The 20,294-nt window shown below is 38.3% G+C and overlaps 1 protein-coding gene across 1 annotated transcript in view; it reads right to left on the minus strand.

The window, feature by feature from the left end:
• Window positions 1-20,294, minus strand: part of RBMS3 (RNA binding motif, single stranded interacting protein 3) — a 443,174-nt gene that overhangs the window by 122,363 nt on the left and 300,517 nt on the right. The window contains exon 6 of the mRNA XM_010584321.1: window positions 14,779-14,858. Within this exon, the coding sequence (XP_010582623.1) occupies window positions 14,779-14,858 (80 nt within the window). The remainder of the gene's footprint in view (window positions 1-14,778; window positions 14,859-20,294) is intronic.

A 20,294-nucleotide genomic window follows, 5' to 3' on the forward strand; every position in this document is an offset into this window, starting at 1 on the left:
TAAAAGCTAGCACGGAAGAGGAGGAACCGTTTTAAGTTGATAGATGCTTTAGAGTTCTTAACAAGAGAAAACAGGAAATACCTAAGGAATTGTTTTTTTGGTTTTGGCAGATACTAGGGACAGACCTTTAATGTGCCACAAGAGCAAAAGGATATCCTCTTTGAAAGGAACACGAGTCCTTTTCTAAGAGCTAAGCTCAATTGCAGAAGCCCGTAAAAACGAGCTGACGCATGTGAATGTTAACATTCATGGCTCAATTCCCCATCCAGCTCAGCTGAGATCTAATTCCAAGAGACAGGTATTTCAGCACAAAAGCACATGCCAACAAATTAAAAGCAGTATCCAGATGGAAGATGCAGGCAGCAATGGTCTCAAAAATCGGCACACAATGGTAAAATATCAGGAAACTTAATTCGTTAAAAAGGATTACTAGGAAAACAGATTTATAATCTCTAAAACCAAAATAAAACCCATCAAAACCATCAAAATAAACATAATCTGACTTTAAGAAGAGTTAATGAGCTTGAACTAAGATGTAGGATTAAAAACTAGATTTCTTTGAGATCTGCTAGTGAAAAAGTATATCGAAAAGCTATGCATTAATTATTTTTGTTATTCTTAGCACTCCAAACTTCCTACATAATATCAAGCAAATCTTCCCTTCTTTGGTCTCATCTTCCCTGTCATAAAAAATGGCCAATGATTACTCCGTGTATTATCCTATGAGTTAATTCATTTGTAAGATGCTCAGGTGTTAGGGACATTGAATGGCATGGAAACAGATATGCATATTGAACAAACAAAACTGTCCAAAGCATTCAAAGGATAAAAAGAACAGAACTGGTTTTTAATATAACTAGGCAACAATATGCCTCTATGAATTTGGTGATTCAGAGGAGTTCTTAGCTTCTTCAAACAATTCAGGTAAATTGATTTTGATCTATCCAAAATTATTAACTTTCATTTGTCTTTAATAAAAAGATTCAAAACCATCCTTCAAAACCTCGGCAGATGCCAGAAAATGAACTTTGCTCTCTCACCCAGCTGCTCTTTTACTCTTTAAATAGAAAGTTTAGACCTGGAAGACTACTGCTGTTTAGGACAAAAATCAAGCATGTTCTTAAAATTTGAATGAGGGTTATTTAAGTACGTGCTAAGAAACTTTTCTCAATCAAGGTCATCTATGACATTTCAGGGGGAAAAATACCCCAAACTTACATATATATTTACACACACACACTCCTATGAGAATCAGCTTTGATGAAAAATGGGCTTGCCAACAATTCTGGCATGACAGGTGGGACCACAACTCGAATTTTCCCAGATTGTTAGGCTGTATCTTCATCTACAAAAATCAACAATGCAAGGCACATTCAAGTCAACATCTTTCACACGTATTAGAGCTCAAAAAGCCCAAGCAAAACAGACAAGGCAAGACGAGTAGCTGTCATACGAATTTAGCTCCAATGATACAAACTTGTTATCAAAAGAGGTTATCAGACAACAGAAGGTTTCTCCTGTCTAATCTGTCACAGCATAAAACATTAAGCAATTCTGACTCTGCATTGAGAAAAGGACAGCAACGGGTAGGCCCTGGGTCCAAGCCATTGGTGCCCAGTCTGCCTACCAAGAGTGGAGGAATCTGTGCTGTCATCAGCCAGCAAAACCCTTCCTTCAGGAGTGGGTAAGTGACAAGATGCAGACGGTGTCTGATCTAGTGCTGCAGGCACAGGACATATAGATGCAGAATTGTATTTATAAGAAGTTCAGTGCAGCTGAGGCTGCTCAAAATCCATGGAGGAAATTTTTGAAATGCTGGTGTAAAAGAGATGGTGACAGCAAGGCAACGCTAGCTGCAGGGAAGACACACTGCACTAAGCCTACTGGGAACAGGAAAGAGTGATGGACAACTATTTGATTAATCAAGATACTCTCTCCAAGGTGCTCAGCAGCAAGGAAAGCGAGATGCAGTCAGCTGTTCTTCGAGTAGCTGCTTGTGCAGGTTAAGCTGCTTCTTGCCAAGAAAGCAGCAGGTTAAGGAACACTAAAAAAGTAACAAAATGAGGATTAAAACAAAGAGCAAATCTACGGTATTTTTAACAGCTGCAGCTCTCTCACAGAAAGCATGCACTGTGGAGCTTCCACTGTGGTACCTAACAAAGATGTCTCTGCTCATAGGTCTGGTGGAAGGATTGACATCCTAACTAATGTGGCATCCTCTCTTCCCCTGACTGACCTTTCTCTGCCACATCCCCCTTAGATGGTGTACATAAACCATCGATAGACCCATAGCTGGAATCTGTCAGCTGTGTTAGATAACCGAGTTATTCTGATTTGTTAACTAGTGTCTATAAGTTCTGACAGCCACATTTAATTTTACTAAATGCACTTGTGTTAGCTAAAACCTTTTACGATGCCTCCTTAGGGCTCTATTACAGGTTTCAGATTGAGACTGGACTGCTTGGGATTCATTGTGTTCCTGGAAAAAGGGCTAATTACAATGGCAATTTTGCACAGCAGTTACCACTAGTCTCTGCCTGTATTGCTCTTCCCCTGCAGAAGGTTAGAAACATGAAAATAAATAGAATTAAGTTTGTGTTTGTTATTAGAAGATGTGCAGCAATCAGGCGGAAAGGTTTTCATGTTCTCTGCTAGGTACAGGATCTGATGCATGAGAAATGGTAATGAGATAACAAATTAGCCATTGATTCAGACCCACTAGTGGTGACTGAAAACCATTATGTGGTAACTGCTCTTTTTTGGGGGTCTGTTTGAAGTATGCTGGTGGTCCTCATGTATTTTCTAGAAGAAAAACATCTGCTGAACAAAAACCACTATCAAAATCAATATAATTAGCATCTTTTTGAAACTCTCGGCTTAAAGGAAGGGTGGATCTTTTTCCTGATTCTGAGTTATCTTTCTTGTGTGACAAATAGAAGCTTTTAGCTTCCAAGTTGTTTTTGTTAGATAAAGAAATAGTTTTATTTCCCAGGTCTGACAGTCTGGCTCCATATATTAATTTTCATACACTTGATTATATTAATGTTGATCAATGGTTGATAGTTTCAATTAAGCCTAAAAGACTTCAATACCTAAGTATCCATGCAATTTAATGGGACTGAGGTACCTCTCACTCAAACTACTTAAAAAAATGCCAATGATGTTAAATTAGGAACAGATACCGGAGGAGTAGTATGGAGCCTGCTTACAAAATAAGCCTCCTGTACATCACTACTCTGACATCCAGAAAACCCTTCTGAAATCAAAGATCACACAAAATGGTCAGAACAGAAGAATCCTGAGTCAGTCCTCTCATTATGTACATTTTTAGGGGTGCTGAATATTTTTTGCTTTTCCAAAGCCAGCAAACAAGCAAAGTTTTGGGAAAAATGTTTAAAATTAAACTTAAGACACTTTCCAATATCTTCAGTATTTTCCATCTTGAACCATTACTGTCCCATCTACATCTTTTAGCTTCTTAGTACTGAAATTAAATCCCACTTTGGATGAAATGCCTAGTACACATCTAGTTTAGCACTGAAATTAAATCCCACTTTGGATGAAATGCCTAGTACACAATGCTAAAACCAGCAACCTGGGTCATGAGATGCACAAAAGGACTGTATTTGGTTGAAACTACAGGCAGGCAAGACATATATATATATATGAAAAACTGCCTATCAACACCTCAATCACAAAAAACTGCATTCAGGATTTTTAATGACTATTCTTTTTTACATTATATGTGGTATGCTGAAACACAGATAACTCATATGGAAAAGGAAAAACTGCTCAACCTAAACTCGCATCCACCACACCTGTTGGAATCACAGCCTCCTAAGGCAAAAGTTTCTTGGTGCTGCCACTCACACGCAGGGTGAATACTCTGCTCTTCGAGAATCCAGCTCACTTTTCCCCAGTTTCTATTACAGCCACCCTTGGGGCTAGTCTGAAATAAGATAAATTAGAGATGAAAATAACCAATGACATCGGATCCTGCATCTGTGAAAGACAGACTCTCATAATATATTTACTCCTATGCTACCAGGCTTCTACTGAAAATCCCAAATGCTGAGGCTTTCATGATACTGTAATGTAAATCTCATCTGATGGAGAATTTCTTGAAGGAGAGCGCTTTGGAGGGCAGGTGCTCACTCATGGTGCTGTTGTAGTGGGTGAGCTTGGAGGGAGAAATCCAGACAAGAATACAGTTAGTAGGCTGCTGGGTCATATTTTTTTAATTTGAATACATACTTCAAAACTTTATAGTGTCAGCTATGAAGTACAAAACTTCACACTTGATCACAAAGTAATGGTATTTACTGAAAGGAGGGGGGAGAGAGAAGGAGGGGAACAGGGAAGGAGAGGGGAAGAGGGGAAAAGAAGAAAGCAAATGAAAAGGGAAAGGGAAAGAAAAAGCCAGAGGAAAAAAAGGCTCAGAATCAGTGAATTCACAGTGTAATCAGTAACCTAATTGAGGAAGATGCTGATTGTATTCAGTAATGTAATACTGTAACTGAAGAGCCTCCCATGATAATTGGGATGTTCTTTTATTAGGTTTTTTTTTTGTGTGGTCAAAATTCACATTTTTTGAAATGGAAAGTCTTATCTGAAGTACAGCTTGTAAAACTTGGCCTTGGAAAAGTATTTTCTCATATCATATCCATGCAATCAAAAAGTTAAATTACTCCTTTCCTCCTTCTCTCATTTTTTGGTTTCTGCTTCTTTGTTGAACAGCAGCAATTCTGGAAATAAAATGTACTCGAGGATTATATACAGGGTGGTGGGGGAAAATGCTGTTTTAATGAGCTTTAACAAAAAGGATAAATGTAGAATCAGACATCCAGCACCTTTCCCCTCCCTCTTGATGTCTCTTACATTGTAGAAGGTAAATTGCAGACACATCGTAGACACTAACACAGTCTTAGTAAAATGTAGGCTGTTTTGCCCCTCTTTCAAGTTCCTGTGATTGAACCTGGGAAAGACCTTTCTATGATCTTGTGATCAAATGCTGCCATTCAAATAAGAAAGACTAACAGAAAAACAGAAATGGCCAAGAAATGGGGCTTTTACAGCTGCTAAGGACTGCTGACCGGCATAAAATGACATTGCTGTTGTGACCAAAAAAAAAAAAAAAAATTCAAGTAAAATGTTAGCCTCCTGCTTTCCCAGTGCTTTCAGGCTGAATTGCTTTTCTCTGTTGTGCCATACCATTTGAGGAGGAGAAGGGGGATAGAGAGAATTCAATTACATAAGAAGCTCCTGGTATTCAAAACATATGGAAACTGCTGTTGGGATACTGCTCATCTTACTTTGGTTGAATCACAAAGGGAAAGACCATCACACGCTACTTCAGACACTTCATGCCACTTCACGCTTTCAAGGGGGGAGCGTCGCAGAAAAGTCCTCAATGGTCCTCTGGTGGCAGAGAAAGGTTTACTTTGGGAGGGAGGGAGGGAAAGTGGCAGAAAGGCAAGACCAGGAAGGGAGGACAGACCCTGTATACTCCTTTCTCATTATATGTGCCTTCCCTCTCTCATTACACTCCCTTTCTCGCTACCCAGTCCGTTCTAAAGGCATCAGCACCAAATTTGTCCCAAAATGCTTAAGGACACACCAAGCACCTGTAGGCTGACTTCTGTTCACAAAAGCACTCAGAAGTTTGGATGTATAGCCTCTCTTTCAAGCCACCTAATTCTTCATGAGCTCTGCCAGTAAAAATGCATTTGGAGAAAATCCTCCATGCCAGCTGTGATGGAGCAAACCCACCTGAGAGCCTCCATGAGGCTGTCTGCCACCCAAGTGTGCTCCAAGGCAGCAGCCGCTGTGTCCCTGTTGAGCCCTGCAGGCAGCACAGACCAGGCACACATCACCTGGATGCTTACTGATTTACAGTGGTGTTCCAAAACCTGTGAAAAATCGATGCTCCAATTTTATTGGGACATCTGAAAAGTCCAGTCCCAGAGGCTTCCACTTCTGGCTGAAATATGGATGCCCGAAGAAGTGTGTCAAAAAAATATCAATTTGTACATTGTTAAGCCTCAATAAAACTTTTTTGTACAGGTTAGCTGGAATTTACAGGGCAAAGGTTCAGACTGAAACTGCTGAATTAAACATCTCTATACTTCAAATTTAAAAAAGTTTAACGTGAAAGCAAGTGGAAAAGCATGAGGGAGGGAGAGAGGAAGGCAGAAGGAGAAGGAAAGGAAGAATTTTTCCATGAAAGGGCTGAAAGGGAAATCATTTTCCTCAGTTAAAAAAAGAAAAAACATGTAAACCACTTGCTGGATATTATTGAGCATAACACACTATGAGCTCAAGTGGTTAGTTTGTGCTCAGCTAGATTGATACCCTTGCTCAAGTTAGCTTTTTAAATGAGTTTTAAACTAGCTGGCTCAGGTGTGACAACACAGTACTGCAGCAGTAGGGCCTGCAAAGCAGATGTACTCCATCATTTAAAGTGTTCTGAAGGGACTAATAAAGTAATGCAGGAGAGGAAGAAACAGGAGTTGTGCCACTGCTGGCCACAGTTGATGCAAAAGCAGAATTCCTCCCTGAAATCTGAATCACGTACAAATGACTTTACAATGTTCCACATTGTTTCATGCTCTGATTTGCACGTTTTTATTTGTTTGTTTTGCTTTGTTTTAAATGCCAGCCCTTTAGACCTAAACAATCTGAAATTCAAGCTGTGAATCTTTCTGGCTCATAAATTTTGCCTGCCATAACACCTGCACAAGTCGTCTGTCTCGTCTTGGATTTTACAAGTGCATCTAAGGAACAGCACTGTCCCTGGACCAGAAACTTGTCGACACTTCCCCTGCTGATGTATGAGGCACGACAGAATTCAGTGCACATGCTCTCAGCTGTGCTGGTTATGCAGCAGTAACATAGAGAAGAGACTTTTTTGTTCATAAGCAAATTATCTACCATTGTATATAAAGGCAATGGATTTGCTGAATTAGAAGATTTACACAGTCACTCTTCACAGCAAAAATGCACTTTGAGTTAGAAGAAAAAGTGTATATATTAAAATTAGTTTAGATAAACTGTGACACAGTTCATTACCACTAGATATTACGAATGAGAAAGGAATGCAATTCTCCATTTATGTTGCAGACTTCTGGAAATCTTAGGAAAGATATGACAGGTGATACTGCGACAGAAGGAAACAAGGAATGATCTTTTCTCATTTATATGCCATATTGTTCTCTAACTTCAATCTTATAAACCAAGTGAAAGATCTTAATCCAAACTGCAGTAATGCTGTTTTATACATCATGACCTGAATTACTGCAATACCGCAACCAAACTGATTCTATGCACTTTTTATTACTTCTAGTTACAAAATAATAAAAAAAAGGGAAAGAATTTCTCGTTAATTGTACAGCCAGATTTAAAAAAATATTATTTCATAATATGGTTATTTAAAATACAAAAAGATATGGTTCTTTTCCTAAAAACTTAGAGACCAGTACAAGCTCAAACAAAACAAGACATAAATACATAGCACATCAGTACTTTGAGATTGTCCCCATCATCAACGTCTTTATATATTTCTGGAAAAGCAGGCCTTAGATAATGTCAGCACTGTCTTCTCTCACACAAATTCCCTGATGAGCCCAAACTATGTGATTTAGCACTGATACACACCTCCTAATATCTGAAATACAAATTAGCTCAACTCATGTTTCTCCAACAACTAAGTGCATACCAGCTATTGGGGTTTACTGGGTAAACATTTAATTCTGTATCCTCCTAGCCAAAGGGAGTCTTTGTTTGAGCTAAGTGGAAATCAGATCAAGTCTTGAGTAGACAAGATAATTTTTTTTTTCTAGAAAGTATCCCTTACCTTTAAGGAATACACAATCTTAAGAATCCAAGAAATCTAGGAAATTTGGAATGGATCTTTTCAGCAAGACATGGAAATGTGTGCTATGAAACCAGAAGCATCTACAAAAATGTCAGCACAGCGAGGACAACTGAAGGTTACATAAACATACTTCTGGAGAAATAAAAAAAGGAGCTAAAGACAGAGAAACCTGTCTTGTTCACTGATACAAAATGACACACTTCACATTTGAAATTCTCAAAAATGCCATGAAGCAATAAAAATATCACCTGACTTTTAAACGCTGTCTTTGAAAGGAAGGAGACAGTCCAAGAAACACTTGATTTCAGTTGAAGTCACAACCTATTGGAGGTCTACTGCTAAAGAGTCGGTACGGGCTGGATTAACTACAAGCGATATGTGGCCAAGTACCAGAAGGAGGGCAAAGCCAGGAGCCTCGGCTGGCAGTGTGTGACAGCCAGGGCTCTAAAAGGAGAGCAGAACATGCAGCACTGAAGAGGTTGGCCACACCATAGAAGCCTGCATGAGCCACAAAACAAAGCCACAGACACCTAACCAGGGACCTGCTTTCTAAGCAAAAGGTTTTGTATTTTCTACTAATTCAGTACCCATTCTATAGCTTCTTGGTTAGAAAGTCCACCTTTATGACTGTCTCCTGCAAAGTGTATGTGATCTTAACCATTATGTGGTGTTTGAAAAATGAAACTCTGCTTGCCTAGGAACTCTCTCTTCTGACAGCTGCGTATACCACTGAGGCACCTCTTAACATCCAACATGACCCAGGCAACAGGTCCACAGAGCCCATTCTGCGCCGAGCAGTTTGTCAGAGAGACCTGAGCTGGGGACTGCCGCCTGCATGCTGTTGAGGACGTGGGAATCACCTGGGGTCCAAAGCAGGAGGAGTTACAGTGGCCTCATGGTCATCACCAGGACTCGGGCAGGACAACAACAGAAGGAATTAAAGATTTTAACTGTCTGTCACAGATGAAGACTGGGAACTGACAGAAGTTAAAAGGATGTTTAAAGGGTTCAAGATGTGAAAGAAATTTCTGCTAACAATGAGCTGAGCACGTGCATTCATGGAGCACAGAAAGCGAAAGATAACAGCGATTCCATAAAAAATGACAGCCAGGAATTAGAAACAGGCTAAAGGAATAGAAAATTTGTTAAACAGTTATTTTTTACAAAGGTCTTTATGCGGATCATATTTTCTGATACAGCAGGGAAGGTTTTATATACTGAAGTCAGCAGATAACAATGAAAATATTTACAAAACTGAATTCTTAGAAGGTAGACAATATAAAAGATTCAGATAATATTAACCTCATATATGATAAAGGAACTGAGGATACAAGTGAGGGAGTCTGGGTTTTTTGAAGAAACATAAATTCTGAGGATAACGATATGTAAAAGATAAACCCCTTTTTTAAACGAGCTCTGCCAAGTATTACCAGTACCAAACCTAGCAGAATGCCCTTCATTCTGTTTAAGTTCTCTGCAGCACTCAACAAATGTTTTAAGCTAACTATAGACCAATATCTAGTTTCTACCTTTTGCTGCTGTTTTGTCTTGTTTAAAATGTCAAACACATATACGTATATACAGAGAGCAAGATAGAAAGATATGGATATTTATAGTAATGTATTACTTACCTTGACAAAGCGAGGTAAACTCCCCAAGAACAGAGTTTTGGAAAAGTTTTTCAGTGTTTTATGCATATAAATGAAGAGACGATTAAATAAAAAGATAAAGCACCAAACTAGAGAAAGAGGCTAAAGTTATCAAACAAAACATTTTAAGTTTATTCCTTCAGAAAAACAATTTACAGCATCACTAATGACAAACAAGATATTATTTGTTCATCCACTAAGAGAAAAACGGTGGAAAATCTTGCTACTATCCATTACACAGTTAACCCTCAACTAGAATACTTAAGAGAAATATTTAAACTAAGGAGAGAGGCAGAAAATATCCATTCATTCTGGTGAAATGAGTCCATAGAAATGCAGTGCTTGGGACCTTTTCAAGAGAAAAAAAACGCATGGCCAATAATGATTAAAGCAAGGTATAAGGTATTTGCAAATACATCTGTATTGTTGCAGATAATTTCTTTGTATTTAAGAGTTTCTGCTCTAGTAAAAGTCAGTCCCAAAATGCCACAGTTGCTTGTTACTTGTGGAGTTCTTAACCTACACAAGAATAGTACTTCCCTCTTCTTTCTTTTTGTCAGATATTTGTAACCTGGCATTAAAATTAGCAATAAAAGCCACACAAAGCTACTACAAAAGAGGAAGATTCTTGACCACGCATCATAGCATTCGTGTGTCTCACTTTTTTGAATTTTTCCCTGAGATAGGAATTGGCCCAATGTCCTCTGACAACCAGAAGTATTTACAAAGCAAATGAAATTTAGGAAGCACTATAATGACTAGAAAATGCTGTGAGGGAGCATAATGAATGTATCAGCAGAGGATAATTACCGCAACTGAGGCATGTTCCTGTGAAATTCCAGAGAGAAAAGAAAGAACTCATTAAGTCTTTCCATTTATTCAAAAAGAGAAAATGAAGTTTTTTAAAGACATCCAATGATACTGGGAGGTGAACAAAAACTCTATGCAAAGACTGAACCATAAGCTTGCCCATCCAAAGAGAAATCAATTTGTTACTAACAGAAAAGCTAGGAATTTTTACTTGAATTCAGTGATTGCAAAATGTGATAGATTAGCAGGTTTCCACATAAAGTCTCCCATTCACGAACAAAAAGAGATGCAGCATTGAAAGACTGAGGGCGAGCTACCTTCATCATTAGTAGTGCCCTTTACATCTTGATGGAAACATACAGCGCTATAGTCTGAGGCGTTCATTTGCTGACTTCTCCTTCAGAGTGGCAATACAGGGCCTTTACAATTAGTTTCACGTGGGGCTGCACTCTCTATAGGAAGAAAATATACCCAGTAGGCCCTGGTCTATTTATCTCAGAAAAGCAGTGCTAATAAAGGGAAAACAAAAACAAACACAAAAAACCACTAAAAAAAAATAAATCACTCAAGGCTACTCAGAATATTTATGAAGTTCACATGGAATCTGCCAAGCACTGAGAGTTCGCATATTTCTGGAAACAACTGTACTTTCTCAGTCTGGAAGAAATACAAAGATATTAACTAATTATTTATGGGGTAACCAATTATTTTGTACTGTATATCTAAGACTGAACATCATGAAATGCTTATTAGTTGAGCAAGCAGGACAGTGGAGCAATTGGTTTTGGAATGGAACGAAGCCAAGGAGTTGGACAGAGAAGCACCCTTAATGAGAATAATTCACTAACATAGACACAGTATTGCTCAATTTACCTAGGCATTACACATCTGACCAGCAAAATTTTGCAAGTGCCAGAAAATAACCTTTACATTGTTACTGGATTGAAGCAGAGTGGTCTGGAGCTGCAAGTGCTTAGCTCGGCAATTTTTAAGAGACAACAGACAGTAGTTGAAGTTAGAAAATCAAACAAGGAACGAAATTTTTGCCTCAGGAATGTACAGAATACAGAGCCTCCAGAGTGCCTTGTGTGCCCTCCTTTCCTTGCAGACATAACACTGCTTTACCCTTTCCTACTGTATTGTTGGTCTGGGTCAGCTTAGATGTGTGACTCCTGGCTGGGCTCAAATGTCCGGGTACACAACAGTGATTCTCCTGTAATTTCTATCTTATTTCCAACAGCAACAAAAAATACATCCACTTAAATTTACATCTCATTTGCCAAGGAAACACTAGTTGGGAAAGAGCTCTGTATTCAAAATGAATGTTTGAGATAATTCCTTGGGAGGATATAACTAAGTCATGGTCCACGATTTATTCATTGTAAAAGCCAGATTCACAGTGCCCAGTGTTTCTGATGGGCTGTTCAGCATCAGGTGAAAGCTACCTACTCCAGTCCTTCTTCCATCGTGACTTGGTAACCAGGCACAACCGTCCCCACAACACATGAACATTTTATCCGACAGACATGGTATTCCCACACACATACATCCCACTGTGTCACCAGGATCGCATCTCAGGGAACAGGACTAGGGAAGACAGCATGGATGGAAGCTACCTGCCAAAATGGTTTGTCTGCTCTGTAATCCCACTGCTTCAGGAACCAGAGTAGTACAAAATGGCCTGCAGCCAGGCTGATTTCTTTCTTGATGGGCCTCATGCAACCTTCTATTAGCTGGCAAGCCTGAACCAGAACATCAGAGCTTGGGTGAGAGGAGATGTGGACAAAAATGTAAAACCCTCCCAGTTCACTGCTATACCTGAAAGAAATCCAGCTGAAAATCCTAAATCAATTTAATTTAACCCTAAAAGGATTGATTAATTTTCTCTCACAGTAAGATCATGTCTTTGAGCAGTAGAGGTTAATAACAGATAGTGTTGCATACTTCCACTAATTTTCTCTGGTTCCTCATTTTTTAACTGAAATCCATAAAGAGGTCACAGCAATAACTAGAGATTATCTTCTTTCTATGCCAATTACTGAGGTGCTGGGAGGATAATTTTCAGGCTCTGACTGATTTTCCAAAGTACACTAGAAGACCTGATTTTCCTTCCTTCTCCATGCAGGAAGATAAGCAACTGCCAGGAGGGGGATAAAGCAAGAGGCTTCTATCTTTGCTGAGAGGCTTAAATACAGGTTCATAGCACAGGTGTATAAACTGAGTAGAAGCTCTAACAGGAATCTATGTCAAGAAGAAGAAACTAGGGCTGAGTGTTTTTTGCCCTGGATCAAAGGTAAATGAGTATGAGAGGTCAGTATTATTTGAATCGACCCAACTGCTCAAGTGATCATGTTTGTCCTCTTGCTTCTTAAGAAGAAGAGTGAATATGAAAAACCTGTTAAATATGGATTTGAAGAGTGCCCTACTCTAATAATGAGGCACAAATATTCTCTTTTATGCGGATCAAATACCCTATGATAATTTGTAATTATTTGTGTTTGAAGCTACAAAATCTGTCCTCCAAAAACAGAGGACAAAATGGGATCTTACAGATATCTAATGTATAGTTGAGTGAGTTGAGTTACTGGTTTAGTGGCTTTGCCCCAAGCTGCATTATGCTTTACCTGCATCTGAATGGTACTCAGGTAAATGAAAACTCTTAAAATAGTCACTTTCAGCTCATCCTTGCAACTAAATGCCATCTGATCAGAACAATCACAAGAGAAACATAGTTGACAATTTTCCCACATGGACACCTTCTTCAGGAAACTAAGAGCTGATTCATGTCCTTTAATTAAGAAAGCAGTAAAAGTTATAACCATTAAAATCCAATTTCAGTGTCTCTCTTGGAACAAAGGTAAGTAATCATGCTCTCTTGTCAAGATTCCTGTTTTGATGTCCAACATTGTTCCTGTTGAAAACCCAGTATATTCCTGACTAATTTAGAAATTAAAAACAAAAAAAGAAAATAAAACTATTTTCAACTTCTAGCTTTCATTCTTTACCGTGTAGCCTTTTTGTCTCAAGCAAGCACTGTAAGAATATTCTGCTTTATTTCCTGCTCAAATGATGAGTCCTCTCTGAGACGTCCAGGAACGTGACCATGGAGCACATAGGATTATAATGACGAAGCTGCACTTACTGATTCCTTGCTATTCACACTCTTTCCATTGGGTGTTGCTATGATATTAAACAGATTACTACTGGGACTCAATGTATGCATACAGAAAGGCACATCAAAGGTTTAAGGTCTCTGCCTATGTTGCTTTGCCCATTGTTCTATGCAGCCCGAGTCTGTTGTACTTCACAAAGTTGGTGGTGTACTTCATTAGTTGGTGTTGAGAAAAATTGTCAGTGACTACTTTTGAAAAAGAAATCCATAAAATGTAGTCTTACAGCTTGTACTAAAAGTTTTATGCTCTTTCATGAAGGTGATCTGACTAAAATTTATATGTACATTGCAGCATTCAATTACTGTACACAGTAGCTGTGCAGATGGCTCTCTTTTAATTAGAGTATTTAGTGCATCTTCTGCATAAAGAACCAGGCAATGAATAAGGAGGAATTTAATGAAAGTAACCAAAAAGGGAAATCGTTTAATGGAAGTTAAAAAGAAAAAAGAGAATAACCTAGGATGCAATTCTTGCAAGGATTTCCTGTTCACTGAACGTAGCCCTTCAGACAATCTGAGGGAGAAATCTTTGCAGATTTGTGGCCTTGGGGAGGTCTTGTCAAGCACTAAGAATCAGGCAACTGATCACTAAACTTTGCACAGCTGATGGCCACAGAGATGACAGCTGAAGATTTTAAAAGCAAGATAGTGGCTGGAACTTGGCTTTTGATGTCACACCGACACACCAATGAATGTATTTGATGGGTATTGTCAGAAAATGGCAGGATTTCGTTAAGTTATGACAAGTACAAATGGTATAAAATCACTTCATATTTCAAATATCCTCAGTTAGTACTAACGGCTCTTGCTGTTAATACTAGTAACAATAACTAGTAACACTAACTAGTAACTGTAAAGAATACAAAGTTACTACAACCTGAAATCCTGGCTACTTTATAACCTATAACGCAGTTGCTGATTTCGTTGTATTTCTAGTTTGTTAGAGAAGCACCGGCATTTACTTATGTGGCTTTTGCTCCAGTTGGAAAAGAAATCCCACATAATATATGCATTTAAAAGGGAAAAAATGCAGTAAGACAACATGATTTTTATATGCACTTAAATTTACTGCTGTCAGGCATAAATGTTTGAATAATACAAACTTGGCAAAGGAAGAAGTTGCTTTGGGTCATAAAGGATAGGCTTCAACCAGGGAGGTCATACGCCCTCTTAGCAGGACCAGTCATACAAGCCACTCTCAACATAAATTCCAACATTTCTGTATTCGAAACTCTTAAGTGAATTTTAAATTTCATATTAATGGCTAGACTTACCTGGTAGACCGGGTGGGGTTTTCAGATATTTGCCATTAAAATGCTGAATTACTACTTCACATTTTTCTGTAGACTCCATTCTGGAAAAGAGAAGAGAGTAGGATGGGGGTAGAGGCAATACATGTTACTAGACTGTTACGAAAGTGCTCAGTCAGCAAAAACAAAAAGCAAAAGGAGAAAAAAAAGGACAAGCACAGATTCTGAAAGAAATCTTCAAAGCTGCTCTTGCTGATTTCTGCGAAGAAACTGGTTGAGCTCATTACAGTACGGTGGGGCTTGCGAGGAGGACCTGCCACCCTCAAGGCCTGCAGCTGCGCTCCTGGCTGTGTGTGAGCCGCAGCAGTGTCAATGAACAGTCCCCTTTTGGCTCCAGGGGATCACCCTGAACAAGGACATTCTTTATGCTCTCATGTGCTGCTTGGAAAGGCAAAGGATGTGTTTCTAGATTCCTTGTGCACCCAAAATAACTTCAGATGACAGGAAAAAAAATATACAGGATTTGGGAAAGAACCCAGAGGATTAAGCAACAATAATTAGGGATTACAATGTTAAAAAATAACCTGCAAAGACAGACTGTATAGCAAAACCAAAACCAATGCATATATGCCTGTTACAACATAAAGCCAAATTTTGGGTGAAGACAGTAATTTACATGTAATACTGGTAGGTGAAATGCCTTACTTTCATCTCATATGATCTGGAGATAACTTTCAGCATTGAGATGTTAAAGCATTAACAGTGAACTGGTACATATATTATTGAGGGAATTGTAAAGAATACAAAGCTACTAGTCAAATCCCAAACCACGGTTATACTACATCTGGGAATTCACCATTCTTTCAGTCTAATAAATTGACTGCACACTAGTCCAGAGAACAGCTGACTTTGCTACAGAGTGGGCATAGAAACTTTGACGAGAGGAAAGAAAGAAATAGAAAGCTAATAAGCAAGCAAAAAGAAAAGTCGTACTGCTTTTGTTTTTCTTAGAAAAATTGTGTTTAAAAACCATCTTCAATGCTCCTTCAATACACCAGTGCTTACCTCCAGGTACACTCCACAAAATAACTCCACTGACATAAATATTGCTTACTCCTGACCAGTCTAGATCTTTTAAAATTAATTTATCCACCACCCTTCCTGTCACACGGTTTTGGGAAAATGCAGCCTGCACAGAGGAGCGGTTTGTCTCCCAGCGTACAAGTTTGCCAGAGTTCAAAGGGCCACCGCACCAGCACCGATAATAATACTACTACTACTAACAACAACAACAACAATAATAATATCCTGATTGCCTGATTAATTCTCCAAGCAAATCAAAGTAATTTGTCAGTTTATTTCAGGTGGAATCATTAAAAATTTGCCCTTCCAGGTTGTATCATTTCATATCACATGGGCTGGGCCATTTCTACAAGCACAAAGACAGCAACTTAGATTGTTCACTTTGGCTTCATTCAGATTTAACTAAGTGAATGTCTGTGCTGAGCCTTTAGAGACTCTTGTCTCTGAAAGAATAAATGCAATAAAAGTCTGTTTTCTGTAGCTCCAGGCTCTTGGTGTCAAACCATGTTATGTTGCATCACACAGCAGTGACAATTTCATTTTAATACATGGGGTACAATTTAACAAGCCAAAGCAGTCCCTGCAAAGAATGCAATATATAAGCTGCCAAGTGAAGGAGACTCAGTGCACTTCATGCATTTTATGTGGGAAGAGAATAAAAGTGAAATCCACAGTGTTCTGGGATAAAAAGGCCACCATTCGAATAGCACTCTGAAAAGGAATGCGCACATTTTCTTCTCAAGTTTCACAATTAATGGCTCTCAAATGCCACTGCTAGCTATCTGTAATCTGGCACACGCTTCGCTTGAAACCAACACTGGCATTATCGACTCAGTTTGAAAAGGCAGCACAATAGACAAAGCCGTCTATACATGTTTCCTTCAGATTTGTCGCTGAGTAACACTGCACCCATTCCTTGTCTCCCCTACCTGAGTCCCCTGCACGCTTTCTGCGACACGTGCCTGTGGGGTGGACCTTCCTCCTGGCCACATCGAGGCTGGCCAGGCAGCCACTAACTCACCAGGATGGCATCTACCCCAGGGCCACCTAAGTATGAATTATAATTTACACTTGTCCACAATACCTGTTTTTTTGGAAATAACCTTTTCTAATTGTGTTTGTCAGGATGATTAGCTCTCTGACTGACTGGGAAGAATGAGTGGTATAGAGCAACCAAATATATTACTAAAATTATCTGATATTTGCCATCACAAGACCCCGGATTTAGTTTAGTTAAAACTCTGATCAACATCAACCACTTAGGTGGCAATGTCTATGGCATGTGCCTACCCATGAGCTGAACCTGTCTGCACACATCCATTCAGACATTCCTCTTTCTGTTCTTACTTGGTTTAGCCATAAAGACTAGGCATACCTGGGAAAAAGGCCCAATAATAATACACTTTTCTTAGGTCTACACTAATAAATTCTACCTACTTTTTCTTCAAAAAGCTGTGGCACTCCTCTATTGCAGAAGGTATTTGGAAACTCAGGGGAGATGGACAAAATAAGATTTTTGTCATGAATTTATTCTTCGCGTCTGAGATAGAAATGTTTCAAAATGCTGGTTGAGACTGGTATTTGATAAAATTATCATTAACAGGAATGTTACATATTAAAAGTTAGCCTCCAGGGGACAGGTTTTCTACAAAAGCATGTCATTGGAGCACAGGCAAACTTGGGGGAAGAGGACTCTTAAATCCATTTTTTCAGTGTTAGGGTTTTTTTCATAATTGATAGAACAAAAATGTGGCAAATGATAATATTCTGGAGAAAAGATAAACATCTTAGATGTTTCAAAACCTTCTACTGAAAGATACAGATATTCAGCTCTCCTGCTGGAAAGGGGAGGACATCAGCTTCACATGGTAATAGAAATTTGCTTCGGATCAGATCACTCATGAAGTATCATTTTCAAATTCCCTTCAATAATGTGATTTTGGTGCTGATCCTAAGAGGATCTTAGATAACAATTCATGTTTAAATGCAATTTGGAGATAACTATAATGAATCTGAGTATTATTTTGAATCAGGAAATACACTGCAGAAAAAAATTTATCAAAGCCATAGGCCAGATTCTTATGATATCTTTAAAGGTAAAGATAACAATCTAAAACAATGAAACTAACAAAACTATGAGAATTTATTTTCATCTGTGTCTATATATCTCCAGGTTCTGGAAACTAAGTTGTAAAGTTCCCAAATACAGTATGAGTAACTAGACTGTCCATATTCTATCCAATTTGAAAGGAAGGGAATTTAAGAAAACACTGAAAAGAAAGACTGATTTTATGATTTTTTTTCTAGTCATAGTTTGCAAATTTAAGATATTCCAATATGATTAGTAAAAGAACAAAATTTGGGGGTGCTTAAGCAAGTATCACAACTAAGTAATTTGCCGTTCACATCTTACTATTAAATATTTATTTTAGGTAATTCAAAAAATGTTTATTACTCTCTCTACAGACCATAGTGGCTCCAAAGTAGTCATTATGTGTTGTTACAAGTAATAGGGAACTTTTACCAGGAAAAAAAAAAAAAGGGAAAATTAATTTTTTTTAAAAAACTAAAGCTCTTACAGATGCTTATTATAAAGATTGATGCAGTGTCAAGAAACAACTTAATAAAATTTATATACAAGGAATAACATTATGATTACATAATTATTACATGAGAAATATTCGGTACCATGTAATTACCAGGTAGGGGTAAAATGTGGGTTTGGTTTACATATATCCTGTAGTCACTCTACTTAATAATAATAGTAATAATGTAAATGAGAATCAGGACTCCATTTTTTTATATCCAGAGTAAATATTTAAAGATTAAATTGTTACTACCACATTTATGTTATGATCAGCACAGGAATATTGTTGTTTTCTTATATTTATAAGAGCAGGAATAATAAATCTTGAGGGGCAATGTTTCTTTACTATATAAGGCATTTTGCAAAGATGGAAGTCGGTAGGTAGTAGCAATATTATACAGTGGAGGAGTCCAAAGAACATAGTTAGAATACACACCAGAGAACTCAATTTCTTTAGCATATCAAAAAGATGGCTAGAGGGGCAGTCTGATAGCAGTGCATAAGTACCTTTGCGGGAGAATAAACTAGGTACTAAGTAGTTCTTTAATCTTGCTGAGAAAGTTGTGACAAGAACCAGATAAATTTTAAAGAGAAATTAGGCAGAAACATTTAACTGCAAGGAAGATGATCCACTGGCACACATTAGAGAGAAGAGGTGGCTTTTTTTTCTGCTTGATGTCTTCAAATCTCTTCTGAAAGTTGTATTTTAGTAAAAGACAAGTATTATCTCAATATTAGGTAACTGGGAGTACTTCAACTGCCTGTGATATAAAAGAGGTCAGGGAAAATGATCTTCAGGTCTTAAATACTCTAAAGCTACAAGGTAGGTTTGATTAGTATGAGGTTTCTTAGCACCTCCTTATGTTCCACTCTTCATGCTTCTATGGCAACGTGTTCACTAATTTCTTTATTTTGCTAATTTAATTCCAGGAATTCTAAGACCCTGATATGGCTGCAACCTGTGATTTTCTTCTCTCCTGTAACTAACTTGGGTATCTTATGTCCCCAACTTTTCAGCTGGTAAGAGATTGCTTCAAGATGTTTGTGCTTTTTGGTTTGAATCGAATGCTGGAAAAACTGTTCCCTTTGTAATTTACAGCCTAGGAAGAGATACTAATTTTGACAAGTTCTCCTCATCGCTCATAAATTATATCTTTTCCCAAAATGTCTTGCCTGTACATTTTTCATGTTCAGTCCTGCTTGCATGAATAACAAGAAGTTGTTTACTATCTCAGATAAATATACAAAATCTGCAGAAACCACTTCAGTGAGGACAGGATAGGCTCCTCTTCTCTGGGAATATGGTCCATATTTACATCTCGCAGCATGACCCACCATGCCAAGGTGACTGTTTTGAGCTGCCTGAGTATCTCTGCATAGAGCTACAGTACTCTCCATAGAGAAACCTCTTTATTTCAGAAGAAAGCCAATATAACTAAATGATACCTACGTTATCCTGAAAAACCCTGAAAGATGCACAGCTTCCTTTGAGGAAAGAACATACAAATTAAAGGCTTGGCTCTCTTGTTTTGCTTCAATGGAAACTGGAGCACATCCATTTCTACTGAAATCCATGCAAAGCTTCTATAAATAGAATAACAATCCTGTGGGGGCTCAAAATCTTGTTTCCCATTTTCTGTTGCTCCCTTTCAGTTGCTGAGTTGAATACTGTTTCCAAAGACTAAATTTAAAGACATGGAAAATGCAGACAAGTAGGAGATAAGTTTAATAAAAAACATATGCAGGCAGAGAAAAGCAACCCATTGAAAGCTCTGTCAGAAGAACAAGGTAGGGAAAAGACAAGGATGAATCCCAAACTCCCAGCAAAAAAGTGGGTAAATGCCTCACTACAGACCCCCCAGCTCTGTCA

The sequence above is a fragment of the Haliaeetus leucocephalus genome, unplaced genomic scaffold, assembly GCF_000737465.1.
Source record: "Haliaeetus leucocephalus isolate CR32 unplaced genomic scaffold, Haliaeetus_leucocephalus-4.0 Scaffold973, whole genome shotgun sequence".
NCBI classification, from domain to species: domain Eukaryota; kingdom Metazoa; phylum Chordata; class Aves; order Accipitriformes; family Accipitridae; genus Haliaeetus; species Haliaeetus leucocephalus.